At 20.8% G+C, this 19,672-nt stretch overlaps 8 protein-coding genes across 14 annotated transcripts; 4 read left to right on the top strand and 4 right to left on the bottom strand.

Moving 5' to 3' along the window:
• The first annotated feature begins 154 nt into the window (after positions 1-154).
• On the top strand, positions 155-1,546 carry LOC100866823 (pseudouridylate synthase RPUSD1). 5 transcript variants are annotated; one of them, XM_031918977.2, is made up of 4 exons: positions 155-619; positions 678-921; positions 990-1,266; positions 1,351-1,546. In XM_031918977.2, the coding sequence occupies exons 1-4, from the start codon at positions 404-406 to the stop codon at positions 1,544-1,546; spliced, it is 933 nt and encodes a 310-aa protein (XP_031774837.1). In that variant the 5' UTR covers positions 155-403. The 5 variants fall into 5 exon arrangements, with proteins under 5 accessions (XP_031774837.1, XP_086772326.1, XP_086772329.1 ...); XM_086916200.1 differs by having other exon boundaries at positions 164-565; XM_086916203.1 differs by having other exon boundaries at positions 176-565; positions 1,383-1,521.
• LOC100864731 (DNA repair protein XRCC3) lies at positions 1,308-2,964 on the bottom strand. 3 transcript variants are annotated; one of them, XM_086916205.1, is made up of 7 exons: positions 2,622-2,876; positions 2,351-2,548; positions 2,129-2,259; positions 1,833-2,042; positions 1,672-1,747; positions 1,523-1,590; positions 1,308-1,448 (listed from the first exon to the last, which is right to left on the bottom strand). In XM_086916205.1, exons 1-6 carry the CDS (start codon positions 2,635-2,637, stop codon positions 1,538-1,540), a joined length of 684 nt encoding a protein of 227 aa, XP_086772331.1. In that variant the 5' UTR covers positions 2,638-2,876; the 3' UTR covers positions 1,308-1,448; positions 1,523-1,537. The 3 variants fall into 3 exon arrangements, with proteins under 3 accessions (XP_086772331.1, XP_086772330.1, XP_031774839.1); XM_086916204.1 differs by having other exon boundaries at positions 1,523-1,747; positions 2,622-2,964; XM_031918979.2 differs by having other exon boundaries at positions 1,523-1,747; positions 2,351-2,473; positions 2,622-2,868.
• A 188-nt stretch (positions 2,965-3,152) lies between these two features.
• On the bottom strand, positions 3,153-5,945 carry RIOK1 (RIO kinase 1). Its single transcript, XM_003697314.4, has 5 exons — positions 5,730-5,945; positions 4,572-5,596; positions 4,269-4,480; positions 3,553-3,825; positions 3,153-3,468 (listed from the first exon to the last, which is right to left on the bottom strand). Exons 1-5 carry the CDS (start codon positions 5,783-5,785, stop codon positions 3,367-3,369), a joined length of 1,668 nt encoding a protein of 555 aa, XP_003697362.2. The 5' UTR covers positions 5,786-5,945; the 3' UTR covers positions 3,153-3,366.
• A 206-nt stretch (positions 5,946-6,151) lies between these two features.
• On the top strand, positions 6,152-9,640 carry LOC100864853 (uncharacterized). The gene is made up of 11 exons (XM_086916199.1): positions 6,152-6,691; positions 6,783-6,910; positions 7,056-7,263; positions 7,368-7,611; positions 7,690-7,801; positions 7,891-8,057; positions 8,139-8,251; positions 8,338-8,560; positions 8,647-8,965; positions 9,082-9,375; positions 9,448-9,640. Exons 2-11 carry the CDS (start codon positions 6,811-6,813, stop codon positions 9,567-9,569), a joined length of 1,902 nt encoding a protein of 633 aa, XP_086772325.1. The 5' UTR covers positions 6,152-6,691; positions 6,783-6,810; the 3' UTR covers positions 9,570-9,640.
• A 625-nt stretch (positions 9,641-10,265) lies between these two features.
• Positions 10,266-12,316, bottom strand: LOC100865444 (glycerophosphodiester phosphodiesterase 1). The gene is made up of 5 exons (XM_003697303.3): positions 11,738-12,316; positions 11,308-11,483; positions 11,010-11,223; positions 10,691-10,923; positions 10,266-10,590 (listed from the first exon to the last, which is right to left on the bottom strand). The coding sequence occupies exons 1-5, from the start codon at positions 12,068-12,070 to the stop codon at positions 10,461-10,463; spliced, it is 1,086 nt and encodes a 361-aa protein (XP_003697351.1). The 5' UTR covers positions 12,071-12,316; the 3' UTR covers positions 10,266-10,460.
• Positions 12,317-12,643: 327 nt separating this feature from the next.
• LOC100864969 (40-kDa huntingtin-associated protein) lies at positions 12,644-14,552 on the top strand. Its single transcript, XM_003697299.4, has 7 exons — positions 12,644-13,078; positions 13,218-13,264; positions 13,347-13,549; positions 13,657-13,858; positions 13,926-14,028; positions 14,100-14,218; positions 14,297-14,552. The coding sequence occupies exons 1-7, from the start codon at positions 13,020-13,022 to the stop codon at positions 14,464-14,466; spliced, it is 903 nt and encodes a 300-aa protein (XP_003697347.1). The 5' UTR covers positions 12,644-13,019; the 3' UTR covers positions 14,467-14,552.
• A 311-nt stretch (positions 14,553-14,863) lies between these two features.
• On the top strand, positions 14,864-17,769 carry LOC100865089 (UDP-glucose 4-epimerase). Its single transcript, XM_012491580.3, has 7 exons — positions 14,864-15,040; positions 16,116-16,362; positions 16,441-16,554; positions 16,631-16,807; positions 16,984-17,164; positions 17,276-17,557; positions 17,629-17,769. The coding sequence occupies exons 2-7, from the start codon at positions 16,120-16,122 to the stop codon at positions 17,721-17,723; spliced, it is 1,092 nt and encodes a 363-aa protein (XP_012347034.1). The 5' UTR covers positions 14,864-15,040; positions 16,116-16,119; the 3' UTR covers positions 17,724-17,769.
• Positions 17,764-19,582, bottom strand: Mettl4 (Methyltransferase like 4). Its single transcript, XM_003697302.4, has 5 exons — positions 19,252-19,582; positions 18,814-19,172; positions 18,333-18,507; positions 18,085-18,256; positions 17,764-17,989 (listed from the first exon to the last, which is right to left on the bottom strand). The coding sequence occupies exons 1-5, from the start codon at positions 19,504-19,506 to the stop codon at positions 17,829-17,831; spliced, it is 1,122 nt and encodes a 373-aa protein (XP_003697350.2). The 5' UTR covers positions 19,507-19,582; the 3' UTR covers positions 17,764-17,828.
• Positions 19,583-19,672: the final 90 nt, after the last annotated feature.

Below are 19,672 nucleotides of genomic sequence, written 5' to 3'. Positions count from 1 at the left end.
GTTTTTAAATTGTTTAAAATATATTTTTCACAATAAATATTTAAAATATCATAATTATTAAAATTCTTTTCAAAAATTAAATAAAATATTTTAAATTTGATAAATTTATTTAAAATTATTATTTATTAAAAATTATTATTACATCACTTATCGCAATCAATATGAAGTTATTAACAAAATTTAAAATAGAAAACAGACAGCCAATATAAAAGTGGAAAATTGTGTAAAATTATACAAAATATAGTAGACAATGTTTATTTCTTCGGTTAATACATAACGATTTTCAAAGAATATATAATATGCTTTGTTTATAATTTATATATATTTTGTTTGCTTTTATAAAACACAGAAGCAATGATGTTATAATTTTATAACAAAAACGAAAATTATAATAGTATACAAAATGGATATAAATAAAATATTGTACAATTGCACTACCTTCATTTCTAAATTAATACAAATGTTATATATAAAAAAAATATTTTTAAAATTATATGTAAAATATTTTATTCAAATTAAATACAAAAATGATGTAGATATATTATATCATAGTAAAAATTTTTTGGTAGTTTCTAAACCATATGATATGTATATTAATAGTAATAATCATGAAAAAAAAGTATGATAAAAATGTTTTTAAATTAAAAATAATATTTATTAATTTTAAAAATTTTTAGGATACACTGCAATTTGAATTAAAAAAAATTGTACCAAAATTAGTAAATCCAAAATTATTTCATGAATTTCATTTTGTACATAGATTAGATTATGTGACAAGTGGTGTAATATGTATTGCATTAAATAAAAAAGCAGCTCAAATTGCTTCTAATGCATTTGAAGCAAGAACAGCTAAAAAATTTTATTTAGCATTACTTCATGGACATATTAATGAACCTTATCTTATTATAAATAAAGCAATTGGTAATCAAATCGATAATATCATATAATATCTATTTATTTATTTATTGACAATAACATTATTTTTTTAGGAATTGATATTAGAGAAAAGAAAGGAAATCATAAAATGTGTATTAGTGATAGCATATTTTGTGAAAAACCGAAAAAATCTTATACAATTCTTATGGTATTAGAAAGAGGTTTTAGAAATGGAAAGCCAGCTACTAAAGTATTATTATGTCCTAATACAGGTAGAAGACATCAACTAAGAGTACATTGTTCATATATTGGTCATACTGTAATTGGTGATTATACATATAGTGAACGAAAAGATATAGAACCTTATAGAACATTTTTACATTCCTTCAGGTATTTTATATATATAGAAAAAGATATAAAAAAAATATATGTTTATTTATATTTTAAAATATTTTATTTTATAATTTTTTAAAGGTTGATATTAAATAATGATATTGAAAATTTAGATATAAGAAGTATGGATCCATTTGTAGCTTCTGATCCAAGAAATCAATGGTCTCCAACATATATTGCTAGAATATTAGATGAAAATGTATTTTCTGATATTTCCAAACTTATGCAATTAAATACAACATTAAAAATTTACTTCAACTTATTTTATTCAATCTAATGCTTTAATCCCACATCCTTGTATTTCAAATGAAATAATTAGTTCTGGTAAATTTGATGATAATTTAATGCAGGCATATCTTAAAGAATCTATTCTATAAAATTGTATAGAAGTAGTTATCATACTTGACCATGTTGTTCCTAATGTTGGTCGTACATTTAAATTATCATTAAGTACATTACTATATACATCTGTTGTTACCTACATATATATATTCTTTGTAAAATATTTGTGCAATTATATAATTACTTATTAATTAATTATTACATAATCATATTTTTTTTACCTGATTGATACAAACAACACAAATATTATTTTTACATAACTTGTGTAATTGTTGTCCAATTATTCTTAAACTTTTTGCTCTATTATTAGATTTATCTTTCCAATCTTCTACTCTATATGGAGCAGCAATTGAATCTATAACTATTAATCCTATCTTTTGCACAGATATTAATGTTGGAATTCTATGAAGCAAACATATCTCCAATTCCTCCTATAAAAATAAAAAACTAAATATAATATTAACAATTAAATTAATTTAATAATAATATATAAATTAATAAAAATAATAATACTTACAATAGTAGAAATATGTTCTACAAATACTAAGTCACCATTTATTCCATGTTTTTTGGTAATTTCCAATTTTTGTATCAATTCTTGTAATCTTCTTGATGGAAATATAGATTCAGTACAAATATATATTGCACCTATATTAATTATTAAATATGTTTGAAGAAAAAATATATATTAAAAAAATATAAAATGCTTATAATCTTATAAATTCAATTTGTAAAATACCAGCAGCAAGACCACCATCTGTTTTAGGTAATTGAACTGTTAGACATAATTGTAAAGCTAATTGTGTTTTTCCTGTACTTGCAGCTCCATAAATTTGTGTAATCCCACGATTAGTTATACCACCTTGAAGTAATGTATCGAATTTCAAACAACCAGTTGTAAGAAATTGTTCATATTCCTTTATTATTTTAGCATTAACTGATAGGATAAATCAAAATGAATAACACATTTTATTAATATTATAATGTAAAAAATAATAAAATTTTAATACCAAAATAGTTTTCCATTATCCTTTTTTTATTTCAAAAGCATTTCTTAGAAGGTTTTATTTTTTTAATGGTATAAATACAGACTAAATATAAAATTGATCTATAATTCCGTGCATTTTTGTTACATATTTCGAGTGCTTCCGAACCATTGTTACCATTTTTGAGTCACATGCGATATTATCGATAAGAAAAATTGACATTTTCGACTGAATTTCTGTAAAAATTTTCGACCAAATATGATTTTGTATTAGGATAATATAATATATATAGATATGGAAATTATATAAAATTTAATGTACTTATCTTTTAAGCCGCTATATTAATCAGATTTTAATTATAAATATTATATAATTATTTTAAATAGTTTATTTCATATTTGATTTTGTCTGTGATATAAATTTAATTATTAATTAAAATTAATTAATCATTTAATATAAATCGTTTATAAATATAAAAAATTCTATTATAATTATAAATAAGATAGATATTGAAGATAAATTCTTGAAAACAAAGAAAAAAAATTAAAACTTAAATTTTTTAAATTATTTATATTATATATATATTTTATTTAATATATAATAAAATACAAAGAATAGAATATTCTTAATTTTATTAGCAATTGTAAGATAAACATATTTCTATTTTTTTTAATTTTTTATAATTAAAATACAAAACATCAAATTAATTAATAATATATTTTATTATTCAATTTCAAATTTTTGAAAATATTTTCTAATAATATTTAAATTATTTCTTTTTTAATACTTTTTCTTTTCTTTTTTTAATATGCTTTTTTATTTTAGTTTTTCTTTTTTCAGCCTGTTGTTCTTTTACTGCTTTTTTTCGTGCCTATAATTAAAAATATATTTAAATATATATTTCACATATAATATCACATATAAGTATATTATATAAACGATTATATTATCTTACCTTTTTACTATCTGGACTTTCATATCGAGGTCGAGCTGAATTAACAAACTTTGATTCATTTTGTATATTTTCTTCACTATCTTCAGAATTACTACTTTTTTCAGATAAATTATCTTTTTCTTCTATATTATTTAATTTTTTAGATCTTTCATTAAGAATTTCAGGAGTATCAATAGGTTCAGATAAATCTGACTTTAAACCAACAAGAGTTTTATATATCAAATCTCCTTTTCCAGTTTTTGCAAGTTTAATATCACGCTCAATATCAATCACCTAAACATTTTATTAAAATTATACTTATGAAATTTGATTAGAATTCTTATTATACTCTTGAATATTCAGATACTTATTTAATATTTATTTTAAGTTGAATATGCAACTCTTATTAGAATAAAAATATCTAAAGATTTAAATTTTAAAATTAAATTTGAATTATAAATTATTAATAATTCAAATTTTTGAATTATTAATACTTAGATATAATATTTCAAGAAGCATTTTAAATTGAATAAGTCTCTCAATATCTGTTGATTTGAGTAAATAATCAAAACTTTAAACTTGACATAATATATATATATATATATATATATATATATATATATATATATATAAAATATATTGTATATATAATATATATAATATAATTAGATATCTATTAGATATCTATAGATAATTAAATAGTGATTTATATACTTATATGTATACTTTTACATTACCTGACTTAAATTTTGTGGAATATAAATTTGTTTAAATACTTGTTCTTCTATTTGTTGTTCAGGATCAATACATTGATCACTTTGCTGTGTTATTTGTTCTGATATTATATCTAAACACTTATCCATATTCTCTTCAGTTATTGTTGGATCTGTTATAAAATTAAATAATGTCTTCACAGTCATCACAGCTACTTCATTTTTCTTAAAAAATTCTATAAAAAAATTGAATTATATTGTTTATTAATTTTAAGATCTTTGAAGCATCTAATAATATTATCATAAAAAATTTTTATCATTAATTACCAGTTATATTTGTACAATCTTTTCTAAGAAATTCAAGTGCCATAGGATGATCATGTTCAACTGCTTGTGATACATCTATTATTATAATAGATCCATCATGATATAACATATTATATTCACTTAAATCAGCATGAACAAGTTTACATTTATTATATAGTTTCCACATTATTTCAATACATTCTCTATATAATTTTCTTAGTTTAGAAGCAGTTAAAACAACATCTTTTAATTTTGATGATGGCCAACCATTAGTACCTATGAAATCCATTAATAGTACATGACTACGTAGTAAAATTGGTTTTGGAGCATTTACATCTCCTTGTTGAAGACGTATTAAATTTCTAAATTCTTTCTCTGCCCATGTTCGTACCATCTTTCGTGGATTATGACGACAATATCCATGACGAAAACGAAATTCTCCAGTGACATATTTATCTCTATCCTTAAAATGTAAAATTGATGTTTTATATATTTTTATTGCAAATTCTATTCCTGTTTTTGATATTGCATGATAAACATTAGCTTCTTTTCCAGTTGAAATACAGCCATTAATTTCTGCAATTATACCCTGATTTAAAAGTTTAAATAGTATCATTCTTGTACGAGGATCTAAAACTTGTTCAACAGTTGCACGATCATGTTTGTCTTTTGTTCTAAACCTATCTTTTTCCACACGCTTATCATTTTCAATAAGAAGATTTGCTGCATGTCCTGGTAAAATAGGACCTTCATATTTTTCAATATTAATTTTATTAGCATAACGACGAAATAATTTATCTAATGGTTGATAATTAGTAATTTTATCAGATATATTTTGTGCATTAATATTTTGAGTTTGAATATTTTTGATAATATTTTTTGAAGCAGTTCCATTTTGAACAAGATCTTCATTCCAACTAAAATCGTCATTATCTAAATTATCATTGTCATCATCTTCCTCTTTTTCATTATTTGAAATATATAATTTATGAATATTTTTAGATAGTTCACAATGAAATAATGATTGTTCTTCACACATTTTTAATCTGTAAGTAATATCATAGAATTAGAATTTGCATAAATCATTAAACAAAATATAATTAATTATATAATAAATATATATATATATATATTTTTATAAAACATATACGTATACATAAATTATATATATGTATATACTTTGTCTCAGTTTCATCAGCTTCATTGAATTGTTCTTCTTCATTATATTCATGCATAATAAAATTTTATTTCTTTATATTTACTTTATTTTAAAGATTAACAAATATATAAAAAATACATATCATATTTTTTTAAACTATAGATTAAATTACGTTGCATTATATATTAAGGCGTATTTCAAATTATATAATAATGTAAAAATAAAAAATTTATTTTAATACATATATATCTCATTATATACTATTATGTGTATATTTAAATATATTATCAAATATTATCAAATATTTGTTATTTAATGATATATTGTCTAATAATTTTTTATTTTAAATCATCACGTTTTAAGTAGATTTAGAACTATACTCTCTATTGTTTTTATTATCTATGATTAATGTATAAAAAAATGTATTTTGTTTACATGTACCATTATTTAAATTATAAAATCGTGAACAATGACAAAAAGTAATGATTATATTTTTAATAATAATTGAATAATATATAATAATAAAAATTTATGTATAATATAATACAATTAAATATAATGTAAAGTATCTATATATCTAATAAATACATTAAGTTAATACATAAATTATAAAAGAAAGATATAAGATATACAAAAGAAATATATATTAAAATAATTTTTATTCTTTATAGTAATTGTAAATATATTATGATATTAAAAATTATAAGTTGTAACTTTTTATTCAAAATTTATAATTATGAAGATTTTAAATAATGGAAAATTTTTTCAGATTTTATAAGCTAATATTTTCATTAGAAAAATATTTAAAAGTATAACTACTGGAAACTATTATATTCTAATGCTAAATAATTATAAAAATAAAATTTTATATTTTTATAAATATAAAGAATTTAATATTACACAATTAAAATTTCTTTAAATTAATTAATGACAAAAATTAAATTAATTGATTTTTGTCATTATTTATAATTATTATAAAAACGTAAGAAATTATGAAATATTAATTATATATTTTATTATGTAAAAAATAATATTTTATAACGTTATACATAATAATTTTTTTTCACATGTAGGTAGTTTTAAAATATTTAATATTTAAAAATGCAAAATATTATAAAATATATTGAACAATGTAATGATATTTGTTATACATCTTATAGAACAGCTGCAAAAATGCAAATTTTACATAAGGAACTTAATAGTAAGTTTAATATATTTTTATTTCTTATTATAAGTTTAATATATTTAATTAGTAATTTTTATCATTACTAATTGTTTTATTATATTTATAAATTATATTTATCATATTTATAGATCAATTAATAATAATATATATTTTTTTATAGTGCAATATGTTCAATTAGAATTAATTGCTGGAATTTTTGAACGTCATAGACTTTCAATTACAGAAAATTGTGTTAATTTAGATTCAAGTGAAATTGAAGATGTTCTTTCTGATATTTATTTTGCAGCATGCAAAGAAACTAATACTAATTTTGATATTGATCTTGCATCAAAATTAGCTTTAAATTATATTTTAACTACATTTGATAAGTATGTCATATATATATTTATATATATATATATATTTTATTATTTAAATTAGAATTGAAATAATAAATAATATTTTATTATTATAAATATTCCAAATATTATAGACAATGTACTAGAACAGTTTCTGTATTTTCTATAAAAGTTGCTTTAATACTAATTAGTTCTGGAAGATTACAAGAAAAGTATGGATATCTTTATCAACAATTAGCTGATCATAATGCATGCTTATCCAAAGTTAGTTTACATACATTATTAACAAATATTTGTAAAATAACTGAAATGCTTGGAGAAAGTGCAGCATATGGTCCACAAAATATTCAATCGCATATTGATAAATGTTTTTCAAAGGTAAAATTATTAAAATAAAATAATATTTTAAATATATATTAATTACATCTAACTTATAATATTTATAATATTTAATAGTCTCAAGGATGTCTTGGAGTTACTGAATCAGAGTTTGCAACATGGATTATGCAAGAACCTCCTTTATTGATTTGGATAACAACATTTAATCGTATGAAGTCTGCAGAACATAGTATATATATTTTATATTCTGAAATATTTAATAGTATATTTTGAGAAACTTAAGTAAAAGTAATAAATATTATATATTTTTTTATCTAGTTGTACATAATATTAGATGTTCATTTTGTAAAACAACACCAATTCATGGACTACGATATTCATGTCTAAAATGTGCAACATATCATCAATGTCAGCATTGTTTCTTATATGGTAAAATATCAGGAAAGCATAAATTAAAACATCCTGTTCGTGAATTTTGTACCAAGGTATATTAATGTACTTAATTTTTTTCTTTTTCTTTTTTGTATAAATATTACATAATACTATTTGTTATAATATTTTTGCAGACTTCAAATCGAGAAGTAACAAAATTAATTATTGAATTAATTAGGAATAAATTGAGATTATGTCCTGGTAGATCTATTGGATTAAATATTGATGATCAAATTCCTCATATAAGGTTGTTACATATATAAGTTTAAGATAATATAATATGCGAATTTATTTTACAATTTCTATTTTTTTTTTTTCAAAATTGTCTTGTAGTACTGAAATAAGATATACTGATTGTGAATCAGTAAGAAGTACAATTAAAAGACGAGTTTTAAATGATCCACAAAAAGAACTACAAAGTATAATCAGTCATTTGGAAGAAGAAAATAGACAATTACAAATTGAATTGCTAGATATACAGGGTACTAAGGCAGAAAGACTTCAGCGTCATAGAGTTACAATTGAATCGCAATTACAACGTCTAAAATTATTAAAAGTATACTGTCATTTTATGATTAATATTTTATTTTCATTTTAGATATTTAATAAAATAATGAAACGTTTTCTTATTTTCTTTTATAGAAATGTTTATTTACCGATAGAATTTGTATGCCTCAAGTAATTAACTATATGCAAAGTACACCAATGGTTCCTTCTGTTTCACGATTAACATCCTTACCTATAAATTTTGAATTAAGTCCAATTATTCGACAAGAAAATATAGAACATACTTCAAATGTGAATGATACAGATATACAAACAAATAATTTTAATCCATTAACTAGAAATTGTATTAGTGAACAAAATTATGATATTATTGATTCTAGAGAAGCATCTTCAAATATAAAATTTAATAATATACTAGAACCTACTAAAATAGAATTAAGTACATGGATAGGAGGTATGTTATATATTGATTTTTTATTATTTTGAAAAATATATTTTTGAAACATCAACTTAATGGATTATGTATATAAATGAATAAAGTTCATACATTTTTTAACTTTTAAATTTTAGGTACAAAAAGATCAGATATAAATCCATCTGATAGCGGTTTTTCTCAATGGTTAAGTTCTAACAATTCGAATTGCAAAGAAGAAAAATATTCAATAAAAGCTATAACTAATATTGAAAAAGAATCATTACCTATATCTGATTCTCTCATAAGTATTCATAGAGATAATACACCATCATCTTTACAAAGACCTGATAAACATTCACAACATAGTAGCTTACAAAATATTCAAGGTGATCTAAATGATATACTAGATAGATTACAAAATATGGTTACAGATGATCGCTTATTAGATGGTAAATTATTATATTTTAAATGATACATAATATTTTTTCATATAATTTTTTTTACATAAATTGTTGCTTTAGATTCTTATGTTGCTAATGACAATTGCAAATTAAAACGAGCTACCACAGAAATGGAAGATTTATTAACAGGACTTATTCAAGGTATGGAATCTCGCAAAAATAAGCTTACTACTATTGTATAATTATTAATCATAAATAATATTTTGTAATTTTATCTTAAATATTTACAAAATAAATATTTCCGTCCATATAATTTGAATTCTTAAAATGATAATATAACTTTAATTATTTTCAATATTTTTAATGATATAAAAAAATCTTAAGTTATAAAATATGAAAAAATAGTAAGAGTTTAAGAATATTGTCGATTAATCATGTTATAAGTAGATCATTTTTATATTTTTAAATGTTATTTTTATTATTAGTAAAATAATGAATGATTATTTTTATTTTTCTATATAGTCATTTAATTGAAATTTCAAATATAAAAAAATATAAAAAAAAAATCAAATCATCATTTATGTAAATCTATTATGCATCTATAATGCATTTATTATGTAATTTTTGACAAATATAATTCTTCCAACTTCTAAAAAATATTTTTTTTAATTTTTAAGACTTAACAAAATTATTGAAAACTCAAGAGGCTTATATAATCTTCAAATATTGAATTTTAATGAACTATATACATAATATATAATAATTTATAAAATAAATAAAAAAAATAATATTCAATTATAGTAACATTGAAATAATTTTTTATATTTATAAAAATATAAATGTTAACTATTAAAATATTATGATAAACTGTTTAAACTTCATTTTTTCTCTTTTAAGTAGAAAGAAAAGGAAGTGGATTAATATATTTTAAATATATATAGATTAATATGTTGTTTTATTTTTATTTATTAATTAAAGTAAGCATTGAATTTTTGTTAAAAAGATAAATATGATTCATCATTTCAATGAATGGACTAGATCATAATTTATTATATAGTATAAATATAGTATAAAATATGTTCATTTTTAAAACACATAGAACATATAATATGTAGTATTATGTTATATATTTTTCAACCAACAAATGTATCCGTTAAATAAGTAAGTTTAAATAATCGTGCGAAATGTGATTTCTCTGATGGCAAGTTTACTGTCCATGCGATTACACGAATATCACGATTAGTCCAATCATGTATCACACGCCTAAAATAATATATATAAAAGATGTAGTATTTTTTATAATAACTATTATATAAAATTATTTAACATTATATATGAAATATTTTTTTTTATATGTACATACTGATTTATTATATCTTTATGCAACAACACAGTAGACACACCCACAATATAATACATAAAACGGGAAAACATCCATTCATAAACAAAATCTATTAAACAATATATCAGATGTTGAAATAAATTGTTATGATATCTTGCTGGACCTGGACCTTCTACACCTGAATAAGATACTCTTGAATAATAATAAGGTCTCCATGCAAGACCTCCTACAATTCGAGGTTCTTTTCTTCTAATCTATATTAACATAAAATATAATAATAAAATTTAATATATTAAATATTAATCTTATCAAATTATAATCATAATTATCTTTATTTTACCATATATACAACCAAAGGATTAAAACTGGATACAATTGCTCTTTGAAATAATTTAGGATATTTGTTATACATTTCTACAATTATATGCACAATTTCCATGTTTAGATCAAATGCTTTTAGATCAAAAATTATTCTTTGTTCATTTAATAAACACATTTCTATACCCTCATGAAGCAATGGAATTTTTTCTATGAAATTTTTATCAAATTTGTCTCTAAAAAACATGTAAAAAGATTGAACAAAAATATTATTTTATAATATTTTGTTATAAAAAATATATCTATAATGATCTATTTACTTAAGTGGATGATTATAAGAAATATCTAAATCTTTTAATTCATCATATGTCATTTTCTTAATAATTCCTTGTTTTCCAGTAACTCTATCAACTGTTGAATCATGAAATATTATAGGTACATTATCTTTTGTAAGCCATACATCAAATTCAATTGCAGTACATCCTTTATCTTTGCACTATAAAATATTTTATAATAGATTTTATTTTATTTATAATTTAAATTAAATAAACAAAAATATATTCTTTTTAAAAATTTTTTGTTAGTAATACTATTAGTATTCATATTTACGTCATAAAATAATATATAATTTTTTTTGTTATAAAATATCTAGAATTCCAATTTAGTTAATAAAAAAAACAAATTGATTTGTTATTATTTCTGGAATAATTGCTAATTAAAAAAAAACCATTATAATATATAAGATTTTACATTGCGAAAAGCTGTTAAGCTGTTCTCAGGAAAATCATATCCTCCACCACGATGAGCCACCACTCGCATGCAATATTGTTCTCCATTACCATGATCTTTGCCCATGGTATTATTTTTCAGTAAAAGAGGATCTACACCAAGCACTTCTTGCACAATGCTATCCTTTGGTGGTGGAATCCTGGCTATTTTTAGTCCAAATGTAACAATGAGAGAAAACCAAAAAATCCATGGTATTGAAAAATTATAAATGACAGTTATGAAAATGCTCCAAATAAGTTGTAAAAATATCAACAATAAACCAGTGTTCAAAATTAGTTCAATAATTTTATGCATCCTTTAAAAAAATTTTTAGTCTTGTTAACGTTTTTTAAGAGAAAATATGAGTTAATCAATTTTACAAATACAAAGACTTCAATTATAATATTGTTACACGACACACTTTATTACTTGAAAATATAATTTTGCACATTCTTGAAGATATTCTTTAAACTTCTTATATATATTCGTATATAGTTATATATTGTATACGTTTGTTTACGTTACAATATCACAATTTTAGAAACAGATAATCAATTATCCCTGAAATATTAAATAATTATTTAATAATATATATTTTAAATGTAATTGTAGCTTATACATACCAATTAATATTTATATTTTTATAAATTAATAATTATAATTATATGATATATTAATCTTATTGTCTTTTATATTATCACGAAAAATGTAGATAGTTATTATTTAATTATATTAGTAATACACGAAATTTAATTTAAACTGTAAATTTTTTTAATATAAATATTGTCATAATATAAATCATTAATTTGTATAAAAAGAAACTAATTAAATAACATTAATATATTTAAAAATTTATAGACTCAATGCACTTACACCTATCTCGTATCCAGACATTGGTACTACTGATATCAAAAGTCAAGAGATGCTCAGTATATAATACATTAATCAATTTAGATAAAAAAATATATAAATATAGAAAAATTAAGAAAATAGTTAAAGTAACAAAATTAATATATTTTATAATTTATATAACTTGAATGCCTATTATTATTAAATTTGGAACACGAAAAAATAATATTAAGTAAAATGAATAAAATAAAATTAATTTAATTGCTTAATATAGCATTTTATATTTACTATAATATATTAAAAAGACAATATCTAGAAGCAATAATGATATAACCAATTATAAAAATCTTTATAAAAAAAAAAAATGCGATACTAAAAAAATTAATTAAAAGAACGACATATTCAAATTAAAAAGATGGGAGATTCATTAGACTTTTTAACTAAGTATCATAATATATCAAACAAACTAAAGAAGTGAGTATTTTATTACAAATTATTTTTTTTTTATAGAATAATCCACTTTTTTTATAATAAAATTATTATTAATATATTATTAATATATTATTAATATATTATTAATATATATAATATAATTTATTTTATTTAATTTTAGACGATTTTTAAGAAAACCAAATGTTGCTGAAGCAAGTGATCAATTTGGTATGTCGTGATATATATTCTTAAAAAGATAAAAAAGATATAATATTATTAATATTATAAAAATTATAATGTTATTTTTTAGGATTATTGGCAATTGAATGTGAACAAAAAGAATTATGGCAATATGCAGGTTTATGTTTATTAGCTGCAGCTAGATGTCAAGAAACATTAGAAAATACCTTTTCTCAATTAAACTTTTTAATAAAAGCTGGTCGAGAATTTCTTATGGCTGATAAAAAAGATAAAAATATAGGATGTTCTTCTATAGGACAAGAAAATATACAGGTTTATTATTTTTGCAACTTATAATCTTTTATATTACTGTATAAAATATGATTATGTATAACTTTTATATTATATAATTTTTACAATTTTATAAATTTCTATATTAGGCTGCAGTAAATTGTTTTGGTCAAGCTTTAACACATTGTTATAATCAACCAGGATTTAATACTATGTCAGCTGGTTTAGCATTAGAATTAGCATTAGCTTTGGGTTCTACTCCAGCTGGTATACAACAATTATGTAAAGCGATTGACATTTTTCCAACTATAAAAGCTATTAATACATTAGCATCATATCATATTAAACAAGGTAATATTTATTTATAATTAAATAATTATTATTGATTGATTGATTTACATAATAGATAATATTTCAGGTGATTATGTATCTGCTTTACAAATTTTAAATGATTTTGTTGAATTTGTTGAAAGTTATATTAATGCTGGTGCAAAAGGCAACTATAATATTATATTACACAGGTATTAAATATAATTAGAAATATAAAATTTTATTGATACATAAAAAATTAATTAATTACATTAATATACAGATGTGAAATAACTAGAGTACTATTATTACTTATACTTCAACCATCACCACAAAGACTGGCACCTTCTTTAGCACAGATTTTGGAAAAATATGCATGGGTAGAAGAAACTTCAGATAATGGTAAGTGTTATATTTTTCTTTTTTAGTAATTTAAATAATAATAAAAAGAATTATAAAATTGTAAAAAATAAATTTCAGATTTTAATATGAATGAAGATGAATTACTATTATTACAATCATTAGTGTTATCATGCCAATCACATGATTATCAAGCATTACTAGAACTAGAAAGTGAATTATGGCCTTATTTAAATATTGAACAAAAGGAATTATTACATAAGTTAATTCAAGTTTTAACAATACAATAAATGTATTTTTTGTTATAATTACATTTCATAATAATTTGACATTAAGATTAAATTATAATTATTAAAAATTAATTATAAATTATAAATAGCATTTTTTAATTTTATATTTAGTTTCATTTAAATAATATTTTTAAAAAATATTTATTTATTATTTTTTTTACACTTCTATTATTTAATTATATTCTATATTAATAAGTAATTATTAATTAATTCAATAGAAACCACTTGATATAATATATAACATAATATATAATTCTAGTCCCTATTTAAGTTATCATTTTTTCCTATTCTTGTAAAGAAGATAGAAAAATAGATAGACAATATCTCAATAGTGTGAAAGGAAGAACTTGTGCAGTAGAAAGCAGAGGGTCGATGTGTATAGTATATGTATTTCTACAATGAGTTGTATGATTGTATTTTAAAAGAGGGGATATTTCGCGTTCCACGAATATACTAAACTCTACTTTCCTATATCAGAAGACGACGCAAGTAATCGAGGTAGAGTCAGTGATTACGCGAACGCGTCCTCGAATCTTTCTAAATTCGTTTGACGTCATAATTTTATTTTATTAAGGTAATATTCTTTCACAAATATAATTATACATTAATTGTATTTATGTTTTTTTTAATCTAATAAAATATATTTTAAAATGATATTTTACAATGTTTTTGAAAATAAATAACTTATTTAAAAAATGTTTTTCTAAATGTAAATTTTAATTTTATACATTAATTGCCATAAAGTATTTATAAAAAAATAAAGAAATTTTTTCATATTTATCATACATTCGATGACATTATTAAATTATAAATAAAAAAATTAAAAATTATAAATATTTTTTATTTTTATATTTTATTATGTTTATGTATATAAAAAATAATAAAAAATCAAAAGTTTTTCATATATATTTTAATATGTTAATTGTTCAAAATAAAATAATATAAAAATTATATGCTAATATGCTAAAAATGTTCGATTTTAATATCCTTAAATTCATCAATCGCAAATAATTTATATACTTACTTATTTTTATTTCCTATATTTATTTTTTCAATAATTCACAAAATTAATGTTTTTTTTTAGAATGATTTTTTTTTAATTGCTTATTATTTAAGACATTATTTTTAATTCGTTAAAAAACAAACTAGATTAGATCAAATAATTATTTTAATTTTATATTAATTATATTTAATATAAAGCTTATAATTTTATGTTAATTAATAAAGTATAATTTACCACGTGTTTTAACGACCTTGAACTCAGTTTTATACAGGTGAATGTCCGAAACATTTTTATACTTTAGCTTGTACATACTATGACATATATATTATTTTCGTTTTTGTAAATATATTTTGTTTCGATTAATTTGTAAAATATAAAAAAAGGATAAATACAAATGAAGAAATAATATAATTTATTTATAAAAATAAATTAAATATGATACTAATAATGATAATAATAAAAAAAAATCATATACAATATGATTAATAAAAATAGAGATTTCCACCCCTACATATAATAACTCGATTCAAGCAAAAAACCTTTAATAAGATCAAATTAAAAGTTTTAGAGCGATAAAGATTTCAAAAAATTATTATAAATAGTACATAAAACTATATGCATTATAATATTTTTATTTTTTTAATAGCAATATGACCAAAGATTGGAGAACTATTTTTGTAACTGGAGGAGCGGGTTACATTGGTAGTCATTGTATCATTGAACTTTTAGAAAGTGGATATGATGTTATTGCAATAGATAATTTTGCTAATAGTGTAACTGAAAGTGGTGAATCTGCAGCTCTTAAAAGAGTGGAACAGATTACAGGAAAAAAAGTTACTTTTTATAATTGCGATCTCATTGATCGAGATAAACTTGAAATAGTTTTTAATAAGGTACAAAATATGAATAAAATAAAAATTATTTAAAATTATTTTATAATATTTCTTAAATTATATTTTATTATATTTTAGCACAAAATAGATTGTGTAATTCATTTTGCTGCTATAAAGGCGGTTGGTGAATCAATGCAAATTCCGCTTCACTATTATCGAAATAATATTATCGGTGCCATCAATTTGTTAGAGGTAAAATGTAATTGAGTAAGTCTTTATATATATATTTCCATATTATAAAGAAAAATAAATTTAATTTTTTTATAAGGTAATGAAAGCTGCTGGATGTTTCCAATTAGTATTTAGTAGTTCTTGTACTGTATATGGAGAACCAAATCAACTTCCAATTACAGAAGAACATCCAACGGGAAATATCACAAATGTATATGGCCGAACAAAATATTTTATTGAAGAAATGCTTAAAGATATATCGAGAGCTGAAAAGGTACTTTTTAATTGAAAAAAAAAATATTTTTTATAATTATATAAATATACGTATAATTATAAAAATAATTCGAAAAAATAAAAAAAAATCAGTTTACATATTTAATAATTTATTAATAAAAAAAAAGCTTTCAATTAAATATATATAAATATGATTTTTTTATTTTTATTTAACAGAATTGGAATATTATTTCCCTAAGATATTTTAATCCAGTAGGTGCTCATCAAAGTGGTTTAATTGGAGAAGATCCTACAAAACCATTTACAAATTTAATGCCTTACATAGCACAAGTAGCTTTAAGACATAAACCTGAACTTATCATTTTTGGTGGTGATTATCCTACAAAAGATGGTACAGGTATATACCTTTTTTTTTCCTATACAATATATTTCTATATAATATAATATAATATAATATAAAGCATTTATTATTTAAATATATTATTAAAATGTGTTTATTTTTATATAGGTATACGTGATTATATTCATGTTATGGATTTAGCTGCTGGTCATGTAGCAGCTTTAAATGCTTTACATAAACAACATTTGAGGCTAAAAATATATAATTTAGGTACTGGTAAAGGTGTATCTGTACTTGAATTAATTAAAATTTTTGAGAATGTCACAGGAACAACAGTACCATATGTTATTAAGGATAGAAGAGATGGTGATATAGTATCTATGTATGCCAATACAGATTTAGCAGAAAAAGAATTGGGATGGACAACTAAATATAATGTTGAACGCATGTGTATGACAATTTATGTTACTACATCTTTTTACATTTTTTAAACGTTATTTTAAAAATATTTTTTAACATAGGTGAAGATTTCTGGAGATGGCAAACTATGAATCCACATGGTTATCGTAACTCGATAAAAAATGGTATTAATGAATATATAAATGGCACTTTGTAATAATGCTACTCTACTATTATTAAATAAAAAAATAACAGTATTTAAATATTTGATTTTTTAAAAATTTAATACTAATTGTTTTATTTATTTTATTTATATTATTATCTATTTATTTTGAGTATCTTTTGTTTCTTCTAATATTGTGTACAATGATAAATGCTGAAACTTTAACACTTCAAGACCCCAGCTTGTCCATCTTGGAAGCAAATATCTAGCAAATATTTCTAAACATTTTGGTTCATTTGGAAGATAATCTTTCATAACTTCTAAAAATTAAAGTTAATATTTTTATATTCTTCATTCACTTTTTTAATGTAAATTTTTATATATGATATATAATCATATATTATATGATTTTTACCTGTAAGTGGTGGTTTATGAGAATGTACTGCACTTGGTACACTTATTAATAATCTACCATCAGGAATGTTTACTTCATTTCCATTTAATACAGATCCCAAAACTAATAATTCATAAGGTTGTTTACCAGGTGCACAATTAAAATTACATATTGTGTTTCCTCCTTGAGTTATCTAAAATATTAATGTTATAATATATAATATATATAACTGCCATTGTTAGTTATAAATTATATATATATGTACTTACTTTAACCCAATACCATTTTGCTCTATATGTAATACCCCAAGATGGAAATATATTATTAAAAATACTATGTAGATGACTTGGAGCATTGGTGCACCATATTGCTACAAGTCCATTTGAACATAATAATTTGCCAATTGGTATCTTAGCCAATTCTTCGTTGTACATCATTTTATAGCTATTTAACAAAAAAAATATAAAAAATAATTTGTATGATATAAAATATTATTTATAGCACATTATTATTAAAGATCAAAATATTTTTGCATATATAAAATACAATTGATCAATATGATAAAATCTATATCAATATTATTCAATATGAGTTTTTTATGGTGATAAGTTGCATCTAAAATCTTATTTACCCATATACTCACAAAATTGAGAACAAGAAAAATTTATACTATTATCAAAGTACTTGTTCTCATTAAATTGTTCAGAGCTTTCTTTTTTTAATGGCTTATATTGAACCATACAAGATCACCTAGCTTCTGAATATCTGGTTTTTTTTCTTCTTATGGACTTGTTCCACCAAGGAGGATCCAACAATATAAAATCATATTGGTTGTTTAGGTCCAGCTTTTTCGCAATATCTCTCACATCATAGCAATAAAATTTACATTTTTGAGGGAAAACATATCTTTTTTCTTTTAATTCCGATGTAATAACTATATCCATATCGTTACAACCATAAAAATTTTCTTTTTCATTACAAAATGTATCTTGATAAAATTTTTGAGATGCCAAACGTGCTGCTTCATTATTATCAGATAGTATATTAGTAGAAAATAATCCCTCTGTTTTTGAAATCATTTTATTGAATGTTTGTTTAATATAATTTATCTGCAAAATAAATTATATTTACGATTATATTTATGTTCGATGATTAGATTTTTAAATTCTTTATTTCTAGCGATTATACTTCTTTTAAATCTTCATCTGGTAAAAGTTTTAATCGTTTTCTTTTTCTAGTTTTACTTTGTAATGAAATTCCATTTTGTTGCTCGCATTGAATTGTTTGATTTTCTCGTAAATATTGAGAATTTATTTCAAATAATACTTCATTAAAAATTAATTTACATTTAGTGCTGCCATTTTTTACATTTGCATAAATATTATTAAGGTATTTTAAATGGGATATTATCCATCCTTCTTCGGTTGAGGAAATTAAACTCATAATTGATATAAGCACACCACACTATGGATTAAGTATAATTATACATCTTCTATCTACTTGTTCTAATTGTCGTACTATCATTATCTTACATATGTTAAGTATTCGATACAAATTTCGATTATTAAATACTTCGAAAATAAGCAAACTTCATAGCATTAATGTTACT

This window comes from Apis florea, unplaced genomic scaffold, assembly GCF_048593485.1.
Source record: "Apis florea isolate Af1SG1 unplaced genomic scaffold, ASM4859348v1 contig_3802_pilon, whole genome shotgun sequence".
Classification (NCBI taxonomy): domain Eukaryota; kingdom Metazoa; phylum Arthropoda; class Insecta; order Hymenoptera; family Apidae; genus Apis; species Apis florea.
This window is presented reverse-complemented; position numbering and strand designations above follow the sequence as displayed.

What these genes read in the sequence shown, in the direction of transcription:
- Mettl4 (XM_003697302.4), bottom strand. Translation starts at nt 19,506, where the DNA reads ATGAGTTTAATTTCCTCAACCGAAGAAGGATGGATAATATCCCATTTA. An exon ending in CAGATGAAGATTTAAAAGAA is followed by an intron (nt 19,173 to 19,251) that starts GTATAATCGCTA and finishes TTTATTTTGCAG; the next exon opens with ATAAATTATATTAAACAAAC. An exon ending in TCATAAACCACCACTTACAG is followed by an intron (nt 17,990 to 18,084) that starts GTAAAAATCATA and finishes TTTAATTTTTAG; the next exon opens with AAGTTATGAAAGATTATCTT.
- LOC100865444 (XM_003697303.3), bottom strand. Translation starts at nt 12,070, where the DNA reads ATGCATAAAATTATTGAACTAATTTTGAACACTGGTTTATTGTTGATA. An exon ending in GCTTAACAGCTTTTCGCAAT is followed by an intron (nt 11,484 to 11,737) that starts GTAAAATCTTAT and finishes AATATTTTATAG; the next exon opens with TGCAAAGATAAAGGATGTAC. An exon ending in CATAAAGATATAATAAATCA is followed by an intron (nt 10,591 to 10,690) that starts GTATGTACATAT and finishes ATATTATTTTAG; the next exon opens with GCGTGTGATACATGATTGGA.
- LOC100864853 (XM_086916199.1), top strand. Translation starts at nt 6,811, where the DNA reads ATGCAAAATATTATAAAATATATTGAACAATGTAATGATATTTGTTAT. An exon ending in GATCAAATTCCTCATATAAG is followed by an intron (nt 8,252 to 8,337) that starts GTTGTTACATAT and finishes ATTGTCTTGTAG; the next exon opens with TACTGAAATAAGATATACTG. An exon ending in AACGTCTAAAATTATTAAAA is followed by an intron (nt 8,561 to 8,646) that starts GTATACTGTCAT and finishes TTTCTTTTATAG; the next exon opens with AAATGTTTATTTACCGATAG.
- LOC100865089 (XM_012491580.3), top strand. Translation starts at nt 16,120, where the DNA reads ATGACCAAAGATTGGAGAACTATTTTTGTAACTGGAGGAGCGGGTTAC. An exon ending in TTGAAATAGTTTTTAATAAG is followed by an intron (nt 16,363 to 16,440) that starts GTACAAAATATG and finishes ATTATATTTTAG; the next exon opens with CACAAAATAGATTGTGTAAT. An exon ending in TCCTACAAAAGATGGTACAG is followed by an intron (nt 17,165 to 17,275) that starts GTATATACCTTT and finishes ATTTTTATATAG; the next exon opens with GTATACGTGATTATATTCAT.
- LOC100864969 (XM_003697299.4), top strand. Translation starts at nt 13,020, where the DNA reads ATGGGAGATTCATTAGACTTTTTAACTAAGTATCATAATATATCAAAC. An exon ending in TAGGACAAGAAAATATACAG is followed by an intron (nt 13,550 to 13,656) that starts GTTTATTATTTT and finishes TTTCTATATTAG; the next exon opens with GCTGCAGTAAATTGTTTTGG. An exon ending in AGAAGAAACTTCAGATAATG is followed by an intron (nt 14,219 to 14,296) that starts GTAAGTGTTATA and finishes AATAAATTTCAG; the next exon opens with ATTTTAATATGAATGAAGAT.
- LOC100864731 (XM_086916204.1), bottom strand. An exon ending in AGATGGTGGTCTTGCTGCTG is followed by an intron (nt 2,260 to 2,350) that starts GTATTTTACAAA and finishes TAATTAATATAG; the next exon opens with GTGCAATATATATTTGTACT. An exon ending in GTGTTGTTTGTATCAATCAG is followed by an intron (nt 1,748 to 1,832) that starts GTAAAAAAAATA and finishes ATATATATGTAG; the next exon opens with GTAACAACAGATGTATATAG.
- LOC100866823 (XM_031918977.2), top strand. Translation starts at nt 404, where the DNA reads ATGGATATAAATAAAATATTGTACAATTGCACTACCTTCATTTCTAAA. An exon ending in GTAATAATCATGAAAAAAAA is followed by an intron (nt 620 to 677) that starts GTATGATAAAAA and finishes AAAAATTTTTAG; the next exon opens with GATACACTGCAATTTGAATT. An exon ending in TATTATAAATAAAGCAATTG is followed by an intron (nt 922 to 989) that starts GTAATCAAATCG and finishes TTATTTTTTTAG; the next exon opens with GAATTGATATTAGAGAAAAG.
- RIOK1 (XM_003697314.4), bottom strand. Translation starts at nt 5,785, where the DNA reads ATGCATGAATATAATGAAGAAGAACAATTCAATGAAGCTGATGAAACT. An exon ending in AGATTGTACAAATATAACTG is followed by an intron (nt 4,481 to 4,571) that starts GTAATTAATGAT and finishes ATTTTTTTATAG; the next exon opens with AATTTTTTAAGAAAAATGAA. An exon ending in TTCCACAAAATTTAAGTCAG is followed by an intron (nt 3,826 to 4,268) that starts GTAATGTAAAAG and finishes TAAAATGTTTAG; the next exon opens with GTGATTGATATTGAGCGTGA.